The 19,939-nt window shown below is 37.0% G+C and overlaps 1 protein-coding gene across 6 annotated transcripts; it reads left to right on the top strand.

Moving 5' to 3' along the window:
• Positions 1-304: 304 nt before the first annotated feature.
• LOC131323416 (phytochrome C) lies at positions 305-18,464 on the top strand. 6 transcript variants are annotated; one of them, XR_009199168.1, is made up of 7 exons: positions 305-477; positions 740-867; positions 1,304-9,965; positions 10,522-11,338; positions 11,547-11,843; positions 13,683-14,057; positions 18,075-18,464. XR_009199168.1 is itself a non-coding variant. In XM_058355200.1 (6 exons), exons 3-6 carry the CDS (start codon positions 8,144-8,146, stop codon positions 13,824-13,826), a joined length of 3,051 nt encoding a protein of 1,016 aa, XP_058211183.1. In that variant the 5' UTR covers positions 305-477; positions 740-867; positions 1,304-8,143; the 3' UTR covers positions 13,827-14,365. The 6 variants fall into 6 exon arrangements, 5 of the variants coding, with proteins under 5 accessions (XP_058211183.1, XP_058211179.1, XP_058211180.1 ...); XM_058355200.1 differs by lacking the exon at positions 18,075-18,464 and having other exon boundaries at positions 13,712-14,365; XM_058355196.1 differs by lacking the exon at positions 18,075-18,464 and having other exon boundaries at positions 13,683-14,365.
• The last annotated feature ends 1,475 nt before the right edge of the window (positions 18,465-19,939 follow it).

Genomic DNA, 19,939 nt, shown 5'->3' with positions numbered 1-19,939 from the left:
CTTTCTTAAAAACAAATTCACGCAAATCATCTCCGATTATGAAATAATCAGCGTTCAATTAGTATTTTATTTAACATGGTATTTCTTCCTGACAAGATATAAAATTCGAGCAGTTTCGATCATAAAACTAAACCGGATTAAGCTCGCAATTTACTAATTACGTAGTTTAACTAGACTTCGCATGTGAAACCTGAGAAGTCTAATAAACTAGGACGACGTCGTCGAATGTCGAATCTCGCGTCTGTCAAACGCGAGTTTCTGGCCGCACTTCCGGACGTTCTCTCCCCTCGCTTAATAGATATTCAACGACAACTGCTGTAAACTCAACCCCTCTCTCTCTCTCTCTCTCTCTCTCTTTCTCTCTCTCTTCTCTAAACAACTACACAGAAAACCACTTTTCTCTCTCTACAACACTACGGCGCTTTTGGCGGCCACACCGCCAAGCTCTCCGTCGAGTCCGGCGATTGAACCACACCAGTAAGGATTCAATTTTCTTTCTTCTTAGCATTTGAACTGATTGTCATAAATTTTTTTCTAATGTTAGCATTCACACCCCGTACCCTCCTCGCCGGCTCTCAATCCTCACTTGCGCTCCCCTCAATCTTCACCCTCTCGAATTTAGTAGTGTGTAATATTTTTAAACTTTTTTATTTTTTTTAATTTTGGTTAAGTGCATTATGTGACTTAGTTGGCACCGTTAATTCTTTCCTAGTGTTAAATTGCGTTGCTACTGTTGCAGATTTGGTTGTGGCAAGTGCCAGAGACGATAAAAAGAGCTCGTTGTGGCGGAAGAATGGGGAGAGTGTGGGGACCATTCCAATGGCCTGCGCCGAGGCTATCCATAACATTGAGGTGCTTTTGATTTTGGTGAGGTTTATTCAAAATTTCTTTCAGTTTCATTTGGCATTCAACGTTGGGCACACCTCCATGTGTGCATGTGTGATTGTGTCGGGTGTGGGAGTGGGTAGTTGAGCTGGGGTGGTTTTGTAACCCTTTGATCTAACAGTTAATTCATGTTATCAAAGAAATACTTGTGAAATTCTGTTATTACTTGGGCAATATTGGAAATTGCTCTTGTGACGCAAATTCAAAATGTGCCTCTTACTTTGCAGTCAATCGTTTGCTCATCGAGTTTTATGTCAACGAGGCAATGGCTGCTTTTACTGTAAATGTAACAGTGTAATAAGGATGAAGAGATCTGAGTATGAGATGGGGATAATTGCCCGGTTTGAGCTTAATTCCTATGACTCCATGTGTCTTGAAATAAAATAGGGTCCCCCTCTTTCGCATCTTATGTTTGCAGATGAGCTCCTTATTTTTACTAGATCAAATGAAGCTGAGGCTAATGCAATCAAGAACAGTCTAGAGCTTTATGCTGAATGCCTCTCATTCTACTCAAGCTCTAGTTAAACAAGCTCTAGGCTTGAGGAAACGTGAAGGAGACGCGATTTATCTTGGGTTACCTCTTTTTTATTGGAAGATCAGAAAGGTTGACAAGCTCAAGGGGTGGAAGAGCTAGACTTTGTCATATGCAGGTAGATCTACCCTTATCAAATCTGCAGCCTTATCAATGCCTGTGTATGCGATGTCTTCCTTTAAACTCTCCACTCACATTTGCAATTCAATGAATGCTAAGATAGCTTGGTTCTGGTGGGGAGGATGAAAGGAAAGTTCACCTCAAGGCATGAGATTGTGTGTCAGTCAAAACCTGTTGGGGGATTGGGCTTTAGCAAAATGGAAGATATGAACAACGCCTTGTTGTCTAAATTAGCGTGTCAGCTCCTAAGCAAGGAGAAGAAATTATGGGTTTCCATCTTGACCGCAAAATACTGTGACCAGTCTTCTTTTCCTGAGGTTCGTAATAAAATTTTAGATTCAGCTATTTGGAAAGGAATTTTATACACTAGAGATCTTTTCCTTGGTGGTTGCAAAAACGATGGAGATGGCTCATCTACAGACATATGGAAAGGCCCTTGGCTCCTAATCTTGAGTCTCACGAAGTTCCTCATCCACAAATTAACCCTCCCCCTATTCATAAGGTTTGTGAGCTATTTAGCAGTCTCTCACATAGAATGTCAGCCTCCTTCAATAGTTTTTTTAGCCCCATGTGGTTCAGTCGTTAAAAATGATACCTATTGCTGCTGCTAATTCTGAAGACAAACGGTTGTGGTTGCCAGAGCAACATGGAAATTTCTCAGCTAGATCTGCCTAATCTCTCCAATCTTGTCATTCAAATCTTCAAGCTATTGGGCTCACTTCTCAAGAATGGCTGAAGCTTTGGAAGGCTAAGATCCATGAACGGTTCAAGGTTATACTGCGCAGAGTTGCTACAGATACTCTACCGCTCAGGTCTATCCTAGCTGCTAGATTCCAGATAAATGAGGTTAGCTGCCCTTTTTGTAATCAGGTGCCTGAGACAGCAACCCATCTTTTCTTCACATGCCATCTTGCAAAATGGTATGGTTTGATGCAAGGATTTTAAAATCTTAAATCATGGCATCTTCCTACCCCAGCCTTGGCCTAAATGGGACAACTTTGTTCTTTTTACGGGTATTGTTATTGATAGACTATGGAAAGTCCGTGACGATCATATCTTTAGTGGCAAGGTGATTGACCATGAAGTGTTGCGTAAAGAAATCCATGGCTTATGGTCCGAACATATCCGTAGCAGAGAAGACACTTTCCATCACATGGAGCATGACACAGGTATGTTGTCTCTTAAACGTTGGCTTCCCCCCTTGCAAGGCTACATAAAAGTTAACTTTGATGCTCCGTATAAGAAAGATAAAATGGTTCTTGCTGCAAAAGCTCGCGATAGGTTTGGAAATGTCTTATGGGCTATAACCAAAATGGGTGTCTCTTCTTGTGGGTTCACCAAAAACAATGTAAGTATCCCTCAATGTGCTTATCTGATTTCTTGGTTGTGAGATTCCATGTGCCTCCATCTCAAGCGGAGGTGGTTTATAACTGGAAGTTTGAGGTTGACAGATCTTTTGTTGATTCGACTCTTTCACCATTGTGCTTTTAGCAAAAGCATGGGTCAAGCATGTTGATATATCAACATTGAGCTGGGCAGCTTAATCATAGTGAGTTCAAAATGACTACATATTAGAAGCGACTTGAAAACTATCATGTCAAAAATCATATAGCTTCTTTAGTTCAATATCTAAATTTTCCTATAGCTTCTTTAGTTCAGTAACTAAATTTCACAAGCCCCCTATTGTTTCTTTAGTTCAGTATCTAAATTGTACCACGACAAGCGAGTAAAGAGGTCTACGAAGAGAATTGGACACATACCAAATTGGTTTGTTTGTTTGTTTTTTAAAAAGAGATTACATACAGATGTGGATGATGGAGCCCAAACGAGGGTTTTGGGTGAAAATAAGAAATGAAGTGATTATGGTTTTTTTCTCTCCGTGCGTCTAATACGTCCAAAAGCATTCTCCAGGCTTTGCTGCTATTTTTGTATATGCTTAGCATTGTCCAATGTTTGTGTCTCGGACATTATTCAATCAGTGTCGACACTTACAAAAATCCTAAGAATGGAATTGAGAGGGGGAACTCATGAAAAATGTAGGAAAACTAACAGAGAGAGCAACTGTTATAGCCTCTCTTTTTTTACCAAATCCAACATCCAAAAGCCTCTTTTCACTTCCACATTTTCATTTCTGGCAAGATTAAGCCCATGCCCACGTGTGTTGCTATGGTTTAGATAAAAAGAAAACTGTCGGTTTTGGTTACAGTTTTGGTTTTAGTTAACGAGTTTGGGTTTTGCTTTTAGTTTTATACCAATACCTTAACTAAACCAAACCGTTGTTGTCCGTAAACTAAAGCCGACAAGTATTTTTGAAGTTTGAGTTAATGAGTAGCCTCTATCGGTGCACTTTCCATTATCTAAACCGACCGATCAATCAATCAATATCCTATACAAATGTGTTTGAGACCGAAAGCCTCTAAACTCCTAATCCTTAAACAGGACCTTAATTCCTAGATTTTCCATTTTAGTTTTTTCTTTTAATACAGGTGGCAATCTCATTAGTGATTTCAAAGAGAGAGATTAATCGGTTAAGTTCAAGTCCAAATGGTGGTTCCCCTACCTCAACCAACCTCGTGTTCTCCCCACAACCCCTTTCCCCTCAGTCAGTTAGTGATTTTATTTTGGGTGCAATTTATAATTTCGTTTGAAATTCATGGAAAAATAGTTCTTCGAATGCGTCTTTTGCGAAATTTTAGTTTGACTATGGAGATTTGAATCTAAGGATTGAGCGAGGAACTCCGACTACTTTCCTTGTGTTTCTTTCCGTACGTCTAATACATTCAAATGCACTCCGCAGTGTTTTCTATCTCAAATATTATTCAATCAGTGTCACTAGTTTAACACTCATAAATCCTCGGAATGGAATGGAGTGTAGTACAGTTGGCCTCCCTTACATACTCTCATGCACGCGGATAGAGTTCGATCCCCCTCCCCCAGTCCCTTAAGATAGTGTAAATTAGGAATAACCGGTGGGGAATTCCTCAAAAGGGACTTAAGAGGAGGAAGTCATGAAATTTGAACTATTAATTATCAAGACGGACAATTCGGTTTGCGCACTATTCGATTCCACGTGCAAAAGCCTCTTTTGACTCGACTTTTTCATTTCTGGCTAGGATAAGCATAAGCCCACGTCCATGCCTGATACTGAAAGGTAATTAAACTAAAGTAGGTAAGTATATTTTAACTTTGAGTTAATGAGTAATCTCTATTAGTGCACTTTCCATTTATCTAAACTGACCTATAAAAGCTACTAAAAAAAGAATACTCTCGTTTACTAGCACTTATAATTTAGCTTTTAAATTATAACTTTTTACATTATCAGCTTAAAAATATATATTAAGTAGTTAAACGGTTTCTAATAGTTTTTTATAAGTTGTAAAAAAAGTTTAACATGTTTGTTTGGATAAGCTGCCAAATAGCTTTTTGGAAATCAAATGTCCAGATTGCCCTTATTCACAGTTGTAAATGGTAGTTTTTCTAAATGGGCTTAAATTCTTTTGTCCATTCATTGTTTTAACAAACTTAAAATAAGCAAAAAAGTTTCAAATTGGAGCTTAAAATAATTTAGTTTTTTGGGTCAGATAAGCTAGAAAAGTTAGATAAGTGATTATTCGTAATTTTTAACAAACATCCTTTCATTAGCTTTGTTTCAGCAACTAGGCTATATAAATAAGTTAAATTATATTAAGCGCCAGCAAACGAGGGAAAAACCTGTTTACCTTTTATTTCCTTTTGTGGACGAAACAACTGGACCTCTCCAAATAATGTGATTTCAAGCTTTTGCTACGAACCCTGCTACACAAACAGATAGATTTCGTTGTGGGGTCCACCACGGGTTTCACACAAATAATTCAAGTCATTTATTAAATTTAAAACATTTTTTTGAGAGTCTCCGCAAAAAATCAGCTCAATCCGTTACCTATATCTAATCGTGTAACTTTTCATTATCCTGAAATCTGAATGAAAAGTTAAACGATTGGATCAAGTATCTATAAATATCAGATTGAGCGGATTTTTAGTGTGAACCCTTAAAAAATGTCTTACATTTAATGAATAGCTCAGATCATTTGTATAGACGTGGTAGATTCCACAACAAAATTTGTGCAGAATACACTAATAGTCTGTGTGAACAGACTTTCTGTTTGCTACGTAAATTGCCAAACATTTCAAAGTAGAACAATTATAGGAGTATATGATGGTTCACCAACCGGTGTAATTTAGAATCTGTCACATTATTGCTATTGGGATGTGACATGGTGGTCATTCGTCCATTAACTTTAGCATCATAAAATTAGTCGATGTGCGTTTGAGTACGACTTAGACGCCTGATCACAAAAGTAAAAACCAACAAGGATTTGTTGAAGGTTGATTCTAAATTCGAGGATCAATCTTTGTTCGGCTAAAAAAGCTATTATGGATTATTTTTTGTCCTTATTTAAATTTTTTGCATTTGTTGATTTTTTGTTAAATTTTTGTGGATTATTACTTTATCATAACGAGAGAAATCTAAAAAGCAAAAAATTATGACTGAAATTTAATTTTTTTGAATAAAGATAAAAATAAACCAATAAGTCATTTTTTCGTCGTTATTCAAAAAAAATTGGTTTTGATATTAGTTTTTTACTTTTTAGATTCCTTTCGTCATGACGAAGCAATAATCTTTAAAAAAATTGACGAAAAACTAACAAATGCAATTTTTTTTAATAAGAACAAAAAATAATCCAAAATGAATTATTTAGCCGAACAAGTTAGTATCTCATAGTGAAGCCAGCCCCACAGGCCACGATACTTCAACGAAAAAACTATTTAGGCCATGTACCGCTAAGAAAGATAAATACTTATGTTTTGAATTAAATGTAATTTATTGTAAGAGAATATCATGTCTCGTAAAGTAAAAAATAAGTACTTGAAAAATAAGAACCTTACAAAACGGAGCCAAGGTTCTTGAACTATAATTTCGTACCCATCTAATTTCCTTTTTCATGTTCTATTAATTTTCTTTTTTTGAACTGTCAATTTCATAATATATCAAAGCCCGAAGGCAATATAGATCAAATCATACAAAAATAAATCAAAACTACCAAGACTTCGCAGAAGTAAGGCCGACAAAATACCTAGACTAGAAACCAATCTAAGTTCAAATAATAAAGAATTCCAATAGAATCCCCAGCTCAAATCCGACAAAGTAGATATGAAATCTGGACGGCTTCTATTAGTTGAGGCAGGGTTCTTCTGCTGTAGATACACATAAGTCAATCTCAGTTTTCCCGAACTCTAATAGGAGGTCTTTTGGACCAACCCAAATTAGATTTCTCTCTCCATCACCTCCCACAATAGCGTACAATACAAAACAACAATTTCAGTTTCTCTATACAGTTTTGAATAGTAGTATTCTTCTTTTTTTTTTTGGTTTTATGATCAGTGTCCGAGCCATCTGGGCACCTTGACTCCTCGTGGAACAGTCAAAAAAATTCACTCGTACCGTCTAGTCCCGAGAGGTTGCCAAATTTCAGTATGACTGAGTTTACCGCTCTATCAGTTTTAGTTACCCAGGTTGTTACTCCAGAAAACCAAGTCGTTATGGATATAGGGAGTACTGGTTTACAGTCACTTGACTCATCACTTCTATGCACATGTACTTATGGATCTAGTTTCTCAAATTAATGGGTTTGCTCCAGAAAATCAAGTTGTTTTCACGTGTTGCTGATCCATGCCCTGCAATTCTGAAATCTCTGATGGTCAGTCCACCCCCATCTCTCTCTCTCTCTCTAGATTCTTTGCTTCTCCTCTCTTAGTAGTATTATCTTATTGTTTGGGAGTTTGCGTTGTTTGTTCGGAAACTTGAACTTCCGTTACTTATCAAAATACAAAAAACAAAAACAAAAAAAAATCTTGGATCTTTGTTGTCTCCCTCTAAGTTATAAACGAACTTCAATTCACTTCACCAAGTTGGAAGAAATTTTCTGCATTATGGGTTGTTCTCTATAATGGGTCGAAATTCGAAATTTACAGGTATTAACTCATTGAGGGTTTCTTTTCTTTTCTTGGGTTTGGTTTGTTATTGACTGTGGAGCTGCCCCCGGTATCTAGTTTCGAAATTTTCTGCAATCCCCTAACCCTATGCCACTTTTTGGAGAATCAAATTCCCTTTCCTTTTCTTTGGTGGCCTTTGGATAGAGGATCAAGTCATGGGTTGGGTGTGATTTCTATCACTTTCTTTTCAAGCTTTCATGGGCCTCTGGAGTGAGAAAAGTTATGGTTCTGATTGGCAGTTGCAAAGCAAGAAGCATCTATTTTTTTCTTCTTCTCATGACGTGGTATTGAATTGGCAGATACTGTTAGACAAAAAGGAGCTGGGTTTTTTGGTGTACTCTTGGTTTATTCTTTCAATTATTTGGTATTGAGCATATCCTTGGAGATCCCATGTTGTAAGGATTTGAATTGGTTTTGGGTGGTTTTACTAGATTCCACTTACATGGGTTCCATTGGTTGAATGATTTCTTGGCTTGGCTAAGCTTCATGTGGATGACTTTGAAGAGTCTGGGAGGGGGGTTAAGTCATTAATCAACACTTATTTAAGCCACTAGATCAGCTTATCTGTGGAAGATGCAAAGAGGAAGTCTAATCCAGCCGTTCGGTTGCATGATTGTGGTTGATGAGCAAAATTTCACCGTCCTTGCGTACAGCGAAAATGCCCCAGAAATGCTAGACTTAACCCCCCACGCAGTCCCAAGCATTGAGCAAAAAGAAGCTCTGACATTTGGAACTGACATTCGAACTCTATTTCGATCCCCCTGTGCTGCTGCACTGCAGAAAGCAGCAAATTTTAGTGAAGTCAACCTCCTTAACCCTATATTGGTCCATTGTAGAAATTCAGGGAAACCCTTTTATGCAATTCTGCATCGCATCGATGTGGGTTTGGTCATAGATTTAGAGCCTGTGAATGCGGAGGATGTCCCAGTGACAGCTGCTGGGGCCTTAAAATCGTATAAACTCGCAGCCAAAGCCATATCTAGATTACAATCTTTGCCAACAGGGAATACATCACTTTTATGCGATGTGTTAGTCCGGGAATTGGGCGATTTGACAGGTTATGATAGGGTAATGGTGTACAAATTTCACGAAGATGAGCATGGGGAAGTTATTTCAGAGTGCCGAAGACCCGAATTGGAACCTTATCTTGGGTTGCATTATCCGGCTACTGATATACCACAAGCTTCTAGATTCCTCTTCATGAAAAACAAGGTTAGAATGATATGTGATTGTTTGACCCCTCCAGTTAGGGTTATTCAAGACAAGAGATTTGATGAACCATTGAGTCTTTGTGGATCCACATTAAGGTCTCCTCATGGATGTCATGCTAAGTACATGGCGAATATGGGGTCCATTGCATCTCTTGTGTTATCCGTCACAATCAACAAGGAAGACCAGGAGTCAGAGAGTGATCCACAAAGGGGAAGAAAACTGTGGGGTTTGGTTGTCTGTCATCACACGAGCCCTAGGTTTGTTCCATTTCCCTTGAGGTACGCATGTGAGTTCTTAGTTCAAGTTTTTGGTGTTCAGATTTACAAGGAAGTCGAGATGGCGGTTCAACTGAGGGAGAAGCATATTTTGCGGACTCAAGCAGTGCTTTGTGACATGCTCCTAAGAGATGCTCCCGTTGGAATTATCAATCAATCGCCAAACGTGATGGATCTTGTTAATTGTGATGGAGCTGCAATTTATTACAGGAACAAAGTTTGGTCTATTGGGATCACCCCTTCAGAGGCACAAATCCGAGATATAGCCGAATGGCTTATTCAGTACCACGGGGGGAGTACAGGGTTAAGTACTGATAGCCTCATGGAAGCTGGTTATCCAGGTGCTTCCGTACTTGGAGATCCAGTATGTGGAATGGCTGCTGTGAAAATCACGAAAAGGGACTTCCTTTTCTGGTTTCGGTCCCATATGGCAAAGGAGATCAAGTGGGGTGGAGCAAAACATGATCCTGAAGATAAGGACGATGGGAGAAGAATGCATCCTAGGTCATCATTTAAGGCCTTTCTAGAGGTGGTTAAGAGGCGGAGTTTACCATGGGAAGACGTGGAAATGGATGCAATCCATTCATTACAACTGATATTGAGAGGATCTTTGCAAGATGAGGCCACAGATGATTGCAAAATGATTGTGAATGTTCCCTCGGTTGAGACCCATTTACAGAGGGCGGATGAGCTGCGGGTTGTGACAAACGAAATGGTTCGCCTTATTGAGACTGCTCCAGTTCCCATATTGGCTGTTGATGCCTCTGGTAATGTTAATGGGTGGAATACTAAAATAGCAGAACTTACTGGGGTAAGCATGCATGAAGCAATTGGCTCATCTTTTATCAATCTTGTTGCAGATGATTCAGTTGATTTGGTGAAAAATGTTCTCTTCACGGCTTCACAAGGTGATACTATGCTTAATCATTAGGCTTCTCGCTGATGATATATTGGTTTTAAGATTTCTTTATTAAAATACTTCACAGGATGTTGGTGAAAAGTTTGCATGGTTATGGGGATATCTTTACCTTATAACCTATAATTTCTTAGAGGTGAAACTGTGATTTGAGCATGACTGCCATGATGTTATCTTTAGAACTTTGTTATCTTCTTTTTTTATGAAATTATATGAAAAATTATGCCTAGATGGAACCTTTTTATCTTCTCTTTTTTTTATTTTTATATGCAGTGCCTTTGTAACTGGTTGTTTAAGTTATCTTCCACTTATAGTCAAACAAGTTTTTTTTTTATCATCAAGTTTTATTATCTCAATTGAAAGTAGATTTCTATGATCTTAATCAGTACCATTTCATATGCCTTATAATTTGAAGGTAGAATACACTAAATTGGTTTATACTTTCGTAATTTGAGTTCTATGTCTCTAACTTCAGCGACATGTCCCTTGAACTGTTTTACTCTTCCAGAAATTGTTGCCTAATGTTCTTTTCCTATGTCAAATGGCAGGAACAGAAGAGCAAAATGTTGAAATTAAGCTCAAAACGGTTGGCCTTCTGGAAGACAAGGGTCCTGTTATCTTGGTTGCTAATTCATGTTGTAGTCGAGACATAAATGAAAATATTGTTGGTGTTTGCTTTATTGGGCAAGATGTTACTGGTCAGAAAATGATAATGGACAAGTACACCCAAATCCAAGGTGATTATGTTGGAATTGTGCGAAACCCTTCTGCACTTATTCCTCCAATATTTATGATGGACGAGCATGGTCGTTGCACGGAGTGGAATGATGTAATGCAAAAATTATCTGGTGTAATTAGAGAAGAAGCGATCAACCGAATGCTTCTAGGAGAGGTTTTTACACTCAACAATTTTGGTTGTCGGCTCAAAGATCAAGACACGCTAACCAAGCTCCAGATATTACTAAATAGGGTAATTTATAGCCAAGATGAAGATAAATTGTTATTCGGATTCTTTGGTGAGAAGGGTAACTTGGTGGAGGCATTACTTTCTGCCAACAGAAGGACTGATGTGGAGGGAAAAATTACTGGGGTTATATGCTTTTTGCATTTGGCCAGTCCAGAACTTCAATATGCATTGCGAGTGCAGAAGATATCAGAACAGGCTGCAACAAATAGTCTCACCAAATTGGCTTACCTTCGTAGTGAACTCATTAACCCTTTAAATGGGATAAAGTGCATTCAGAATCTGATGGAATCTTCTGATTTAAGCAAAGAGCAGAGGCAACTGCTGAAGACAAGCACATTGTGTCAAGAACAATTATCCAAGATTGTTGATGACACCGACATTGAGGGTATTGAGGAAAGGTACGATTTTCTGACTTGAACTAACTTGTGGAGTTTCTTTCTGGATTTAGTTATTGCTTGATTGGAATTTGAAATTCATTAGATTGTTGTTGAGATCATTCTTTATACATAGTAAAATGCTCCTTACGTGCATGTGGGGACACATGCGAATTTATACATTTACAGTCATTTCGGGACAACTGGTGATCCTTATGAAATCCATTTTCAGCTATATGCAGATGAACTCAAGTGAATTTAATCTTGGGGAAGCTCTTCAAGTGGTCAAAAATCAAGCTATGATTCTAAGTCGGGAGCGGCTAGTTCAGGTCATATATGACTCACCAGCTGATGTGTCATCCATGCTCTTGTATGGAGACAACTTGAGGCTTCAGCAAGTCCTTTCAGGTTTTCTAACAAATGCTCTCTCTTTTACTCCTGCATTCGAAGGGTCATCAGTTCTGCTCAAGATAATCCCGAGAAAGAAGCGTATAGGGACAAAGATACATGTTGTTCATCTTGAATTCCGGTACTGCTCTTTCATTGTCATCACCATTTTGTGATTTTATTGATGAGAAACAAAATCTGAGAAGCTGTGATTCTTAAGAAAAGTTGGACTCGCAGAAAAGCAAGTTAATGGTACCCACGCAACTTATATTGAAAAAGGAAAATGGTACCCAAGCATGGACACGATGGGGATATGAACGCAATTGCATATAGCCGTGCCACACAAATGATTCTGGAAATGAGCAATACAAACAATTTAAGGCTGGAGATAGATATATAGATATAAATTGTAGACCCATATTATCCAGTTATGTACTTATATCAAAGTTGTCAATCCCATACCGGCTAGTTTTCTATACTGGGATTGGCAATATAGATTTAGATACAAAAATCATACTATTGCCATATGTGGAACAATGCCTCTTTTAGGTGCTTCTAGACATTCTACTTTTCTTACTACTAATCCAACTCCCAAATTGAGACTTGGGGTATAATATTATTATTGCATGGAAGTGGACTGGGTATCATTGAACAGAATTTAATCTTTTGCCTTGTTAATTTACTGCAGTTCCTCCTAAGCTTCCCATTGCTTTTTATTTCTTAGAAAAATGTTCATACCTCTTCCCGTTGCTTTCAATTAGTCTACACTTGGGTTTTTGGCTGTTCTCCCCAAGATATGAAGCACGGATTCTTCGAAAGTACTCGCGTACAGGTATCGGATACTTTTCAAATACGGATACGCGCCCGATACGCCATGATACATATCAGATACGACAAATAAGTATCATTTATTTAATTTAGATGTTTTTAATTTCGGATATGTTTCTGATATGTGTATTGCGAGGGATAAGTCAGGATACGTTTGGGGATACAGTGGGGGTTAAAATGAAAATTTTAAAGTTTGAGTTAAAACTACAAGGGGTCAACTGTAATGGTATAAATAATAAACCCACATACACTTTGATCAGATCGTGTACCCTGTGAGGCTTGAACCAATGAAACCCTAGATCATGATTCCATCTTCATTCCGGGATTCTTGATTCACATGTACTCTGCTTTTCAAACCGATAAGATATAAAATATTCACTGATAGTACAAAATAAAAGATGTCTTGCATGAAAAATACATTTATGGGCAGTGGGCACACCTTTTAATATGTAGAAGTTCTGATATTATATACGGGTGTGTATGCAATATACATATACTTGCACGCTAATGTGTTTGACGCATATATTTTTACATGCTGATGTGTTTTTTTATTACAGAATTCAAATAATTGTATAATTTATCATTTCAATATGCCTAGTAGGCGACTAATAATTACTATAAAAGTGTATAATTTTTGCACAACCTTATCCCGAAGTATCCGTATCCTACTTTTTTAGGTTTTTCTGTATCATGTCATATCCGTATCCCATATTCTTATCCGTGCTTCATATTCTTAACAACGTTAAAGCTGTTAAAAACTGGCCTGCTGAAAAAGATGGACAAATGGTGATAGCATTGTGAATGTTAGAATGCGACTAGATATGATCGAATGCATTCCCTTGTTTTTTTGAAATGAAAGTTTCTTCCTCATAAAATTTGAAGCAATTCGATTACCTCCACGGCTCATGTGGTCCCTTTCAGACTTTGAATGATGGAGATTTCAGAATCTTTTGTTATCAAATTTCGGTGGCCTTTCCAATTTCAATATTATCTCATCAAGAAATGATATATGCCTCCAATTATCATTCAAAACGTATTACCTCGTAAGATGAGTAGATTATCAGAACTTGAATGCACTGCATTATAAGTAAATGTAGCAACAAAAAGGTGATGGTGAAAATTTTCTAATCTGATTATGTATCCTGCATGGCAGGATCACCCATCCATCCCCGGGGATACCAGAAGGACTAATTCAAGAGATGTTTCACCACAGTCAGAGTGTATCAAGAGAAGGCCTTGGCTTGTACATCAGCCAAAAGCTCGTAAAGATCATGAATGGTACTGTGCAATACCTTAGAGGGGCAGAGACCTGCTCCTTCATAATTCTTGTGGAATTCCCGCTGGTTCAGCAGACAAATGACTCAAAAGAATTCTAACAACAAAGATTCATTGTCAGTGACATGCCATTTGGTAGAATGGGCGCATAGCTATCCTGTGTTGTATGAATGATTATCAGAATGAAGGATGTTGGACTTGGTGTTGCTTAACTTGGTGAACTGGGTATATCTCGTTCAAGTTCGCAAAGCAGGTATTAACAGCGGAAACCCACTTATATTTTTCTTTACAAATCATAAACAGCCTGTGTATCATTGTTCGTCATTAATCTTTTTTTGTTGGCCGCCAGAGAAGTTCAATTCATGTTGTCTATTGGTTGGAGTTTTCCCATCTCTAGGCTCAGAAGGGAATTGTTTCGGTCTCTATGTATAGAGGCCGCTTAGTCATAACGTGTATTTACTAACGACTCTGCTCCTGTTCAAGTGTTGGGGAGTTTGGGGTAAAATACGCGTGACCAGATTGTATCTTGTCAGAATAAGTTGAATCGTGTTAAGTTCTTAATCGATTGATTCACCCAAGTACCCAAGTCGTGCTTGTTAAAGAAGGTACTGAGACACATGATTTAAGCATTTTCTTCCCCTCGGCCATGAAGATTGTTGTTTGCATTCATCAGCCTTCTAGTGGCCTAAGAACCAAGAGCTGTTTCTCGTGGCCTAACAACCAAGAGCTGTTGTGATCATTTACACAATCTCGGTAGAATGAGATTTTAGTCTGTCTTTGTCGATAATCCTTACTTTCTTATGCATGGCTTTCGACTAATAAACGTGAGAATCGATACGGAGACATGTGTTAAGCGCATAGCATGCAGTTTTTTCTATCACATAATAAGCAACATCCAGAGAGTTCACAGCTACAATTTGTCCACCCAAAAGCCGGTTAATCTTACTGGAATGGTAATTCTCTAGATTCCCATACCATGTTGGCAAATTCAATGTAATAGTCCATCACGATTTACATGTTGCTCGTGCATAACGATGGGGACTTGCGTGGCTTCGATGAATTTTTACTCGAACATTCCATTCGCAGATCTGTTTGGTTCTTGATTGATCAACATGAATGGTTCATTGGTATCCCGTCTAGGTATTTTAAGCTCTTGAGCTCAAATCCACCATCGGCCAGCATCGTGATTGTTGTGATTTCTGTTTTTTTTTTTTTCCTTCTTAATAACTTGATATTTAAGTCAGCTTACTTGTACCTCAACTTATTGCGGGATCATGAGATTGTGATGGTTGGGTGAGAGAGAGAGAGAGAGAGAGAGAGAGAGAGAGAGAGAGAGAGAGAGAGAGAGAGAGAGAGAGAGAGAGAGAAACATCTGCGTTCGAACCAGTGAAAACAAGGCATTTTTGTATTAGAAGACAAGGCATTGTGTTACTACTTACTAGATTGTTTTTTTTTTTCATTAAAAGTACGTAGGTGTATCTCTACAGAAGCAAGAAATATGGGCTTGTCTAGCCTCGTTGGCGAATGGAGGCCTCTTTAGGCCCACATGTCACCCCAACGGTCCATTTCCAAATCCAGCTTTGTACTTTATCCTCTCTAGATTGTTTTCATTAGGAAAATGATATCCACACACCCTCTTTTTTGCCATCCACACATTTTTTTTTTGTCATTATCCATATGAATTTACTATTTTGCTCTTGGATGTATGAAAAAGTGAATTAAAAAAGGCCAAGAAAGTAAATTCCCGTGGATAAAAACAAAAAAGAAGAAGTGTGGATGGTAAAAAAGGGAAAATGGGGATTTCAATTCCCTTTCATTATAGTATATATAAAAAAAGAGTTTATTATTTTTTACTCGATAAATTCTCATTTTTGTGTTAGTAATTTGTAGTATTAGCTGTATACGCCTACGTATACCAGCTCTAGCCTCTGGGCCTTGCAGATCAAAAAATAAGCTAAAAATAGGCTAAAAAATACTACCTATAGGCCCTTCCACATGTACTCTCTCTCTCTCTCTCTCTCTCTCTCTCTAGATTTGTTGTTGATTCGCAGAATGGAATAGAAGTGGGGTACGATTCTATCAGATAGATTTGTACTACATCAGTCTTCTCAGACAATAGGAAAAAGGGGAAATTGCATTTCAGTGGGAGTTGGGACAAATAATGCCCAACTCATGGAGAGGTTTTTTTGAAATTACATAAATATGGAACGGAGGAGAAAAAAATCCCCAGACATGGAACGGAGGAAAAAATATTCCCCAGACATGGAATTGGTTGTAATCGAATCTGGATTTCCTAAGTTGCTCCTTATATGAATCTAAGTTGCCCCCTATATGGACCTAAGTTGTCCCTTCTATGAATCTAGATTGCCCCTTCTATAAATTTCCTGAGTATTCAATTTTTTGAGCATTTCTTCAATCTCCTTACCATTTTTATTATTTTTTGAGAAATTTGAGATTTGGGTTACTTGCAGATTTGGGTGAAACGGACGAACTGAAATTCTCCATGCATGAAACGGAGGAAAAAAAATTCACAAAACATGAAGTCGGTTTGTAGTCAAATCTGAGTTTAAATCTAAGTTGCCTCTTCTATGGATGTAAGTAATCCATTCTATGGATTTAAGTTGTCCATTCTATGAACTTAAGTTGCACCTTATTTTTTTTAAGAAAAGCAACCAATGAAGCAAATTGGCCCATTCTATGGATTTAAATTGTCCCTTCTATGAACTTAAGTTGCACCTTATTTTTTCTAAGAAAAGCAACCAGTGAAGCAAATTGGTATCTAGTAGCATAACTTCTTCACATTTTCAAATAAAATCAAACAAGAAATTTCAAGTTCCAATTCCTAGAATCTAAAAGCAAAAGTATAAAGTGGATGCTAGAAACATACATCTTATTTTCTCTATCATTTCTCTTTCTAAAAAATTACCTAAAATACACTAACCTCAAAGTATTTTAAAAACTCAAATCTGCACGTAACCCAGATCCCAAATTTTTCAGAAAATAATAAAAATGGTAAGGAAATTGAAGAAATGCTCAAGAAATTGAATACTCAGGAAGTTCATAGAGGGGGCAACTTAGGTTCATAGAAAGGACAACTTAAATCCATATAAGGGGCAATTTAAATTCATAGAATGGGCCAATTGTTTCACTGGTTGCTTTTCTTAAAAAAAATAAGGTGCAACTTAAGTTCATAGAATGGACAACTTAAATCCATAGAATGGATAACTTAGATCCATAGAAGGGGCAACTTAGATTTAAACTCAGATTTGACTACAAACCGACTTCATGTTTTGTGAAATTTTTTTCCTCCGTTTCATGCATGGAGAATTTCAGTTCGTCCGTTTCACCCAAATCTGCAAGTAACCCAAATCCTAAATTTCTCAAAAAATAATAAAAATGGTAAGGAGATTGAAGAAATGCTCAAGAAATTGAATACTCAGGAAATTCATAGAATGGGCAATCTAAATTCATAGAAGGGACAACTTAGATCCATATAGGGGGCAACTTAGATTCACAGAAGGGGCAACTTAGGAAATCCAGATTCGATTACAACCAATTCCATGTCTGGGGAATATTTTTTCCTCCGTTCCATGTCTGGGGATTTTTTTCTCCTCCGTTTCATATTTATGTAATTTCAAAAAAACCTCTCCATGAGTTGGGCATTATTTGCCCCAACTCCTACTGAAATGCAATTTCCCCTAGGAAAAATAAGTATACTAGTAAACTCGCTTCAAAATAAAAATATAATAATAATAATAATAATAATAATTTTTTGACACTCTACTTTTTTATAATAAGATTTCAAAATTTATTTTTTAGTATATTTACTATGTACAATTTTTTACACTAAAAGGCAAATTTTAGAGTGTCGCTATAAAAAATGAAGTGTCAAAATCATTTTCCTAAAAAAAACTCGCTTTAAAATTATAGTAAGTACTACTACATAATTAGAAAAAATAATTACTCCTACTAATTGCTTCGAAAACACAGAATAATCATTATTAGAAAACAGGATGCCTCCGGTACAGATGGACAGGACCCGTTCATTTCGGGCTCATGGGTGACCATGGTAATTATTTTTTCAAACATTCTACAACCATATCCTCTTACACACCCATTGATAATCACAAAATAGTGTAAATAATTGTGGCTTATTCCTCTTGTTTTGTCATACTTGTGTATATTCGTACTCATTAGATTACATTGATATTGCACGGAAGGTGGAGTTTTGTGAGTCTTAAGGTAAATCAAAGTTTATAATGTGCATTAGGAAGCAATCCATGGCATCCAAATGTATTCAAAGGACCCAAGACCATACAGCAATCCGTCGCCGAGCCCAAAGAGTTATTGGAAGAAGCGTTGAAGGGTACTCGGAATGCCCAAGTGTCAAGAGAAGCAAGCTAACATAAAAAGTTGTCAAAAACCCAGGTGGAGGAGTCTAGATTTCTGGAATATTTTTGCCCGAATTTGTTATAACTTAAGGCATTGTGGTTAAGGTTTAGAATTTTTTGTGGGACTATAAATAGAACATTTCCCCTGGCTTTATAAAATCTACCCTTTTACTTTCTCTCTCTACCTCCCTCTTAGGTTTAGCTCTTAAAGCTCCATTGTTAGGAGCTTTGATTTGTAGTTTCTTCTTGCAATTTTCTTTAAATCATACAAGTATTTCAATCAAAGTTTTAGCTTAATTTTGTGTTTATCTTTATGATTGTGTTATTTCTCTATCTTTTTTGTTGATTTCACCTCCCATGGAAGAGTAGTTCCTTACGTCTCAGTCATGGGGTGATATTCATTCTATGACTTAGGTTGTTCAATATCAATATCTCAATATGTGATTTTAAAGCTTGTTTGTGAATGGATTAAGTTTAACCCCTTTTTTTTTATCCAAAACAAGGGTTATTGAATTTTTGCTCATGTGTAGACCATAGCATTGGCACACATAGTACTTTGATTAATGACACTAATGAGCTCTTTCTCTTTGATTTCAAAGCTAGGGTTCTTAACTTCTTTGATTATATGTTGACAAGAGTCTCTGCGAACATAATGCTTAGAACAATGGCACTCTAAGTGTTTCATAAAATGCCTTGAAGGGTTCACTCTATCTCCAAACACCAGTTATGTAAACAAGATTTTCATTGTTAAATCCTTCAAGTAAAAACATGGAGAGCTTGATTCTTACTTGAGTTATCTTTGAGAATAGGTGAATAACTTAGGTTGTGGATGATTTGAACCCTTAGACCTCGCTTTAGTTTAGTGGATTTTTTTTTTTTTTTTTGGTCAAAAGTTAAGTTTGTTTTCACTAAACTAAAACATCAAATACATTTTCTTCTACTAACCCAACACATTTTCTACAACTTATAGTTTAATGGAATTAATTGACGTTTATGGACTACAAGAAGTAATCCATAACTAAACCCATAGCTAAAAGTTTGCGGTTCTAATGCTAAAATCCTATAAAACATGTGCGCTTCGGGCAAGGCACTTGGCAATACAACCCAGGTCTATTATATTTAGGGTGTTTTCACTACCCAACAAGTTTTGAACTGCAACTTTTGGGTTTTGTATTTATTCTATTAAAAATTTCATTTTTGTTAGTTTTACGTTAAATTTTTATGTAATATTGGTTTGTCTCAACAAGAAAAATCGAAAAACTAAAAAATTAGGACTTTTACACGAATATTTTGAGAATTATAAAAAGTTCATAAAGTCAAATTTTTGGACTTTTTCTAGGTATTTTTAAAAATACTTGTGTAAAGGTTTTTTTTTATAGGCAACAAAATTTTGTTAAAAACTCGACAAGGGGTACCTCGAGGAGAAACCAAATACAGACCGCTAAGAAAGAAATACAGTATAGGCCTAAAGGAAAAGAAAAGAAAAAAACATTCTATGGAAATTGAATGGCATCCATCAGTCAGACTCATTTCAGAGCATCCTTGTTACAACATGAAACTTAACAAGAGGATCTTCCAAAAACTTAGTCGAGATCAGGTCCTCATCCAGCTCATTTCGACCGGCAACAAGTGTGGCAAAGCAATCTCATTATATTATGAATCCCAGCTAACAGATTTGCAGCAAGATTCATCAAAATTGCAGTAAGAGCTCATCTCACCTGAATATCAATAGATCAGCTAGCTC

The sequence above is a fragment of the Rhododendron vialii genome, chromosome 4a (genome assembly GCF_030253575.1).
Source record: "Rhododendron vialii isolate Sample 1 chromosome 4a, ASM3025357v1".
NCBI classification, from domain to species: Eukaryota; Viridiplantae; Streptophyta; class Magnoliopsida; order Ericales; family Ericaceae; genus Rhododendron; species Rhododendron vialii.
Note: the sequence above shows the minus strand (reverse complement) of the source record. Positions and strands in the feature narration are given on the sequence as shown.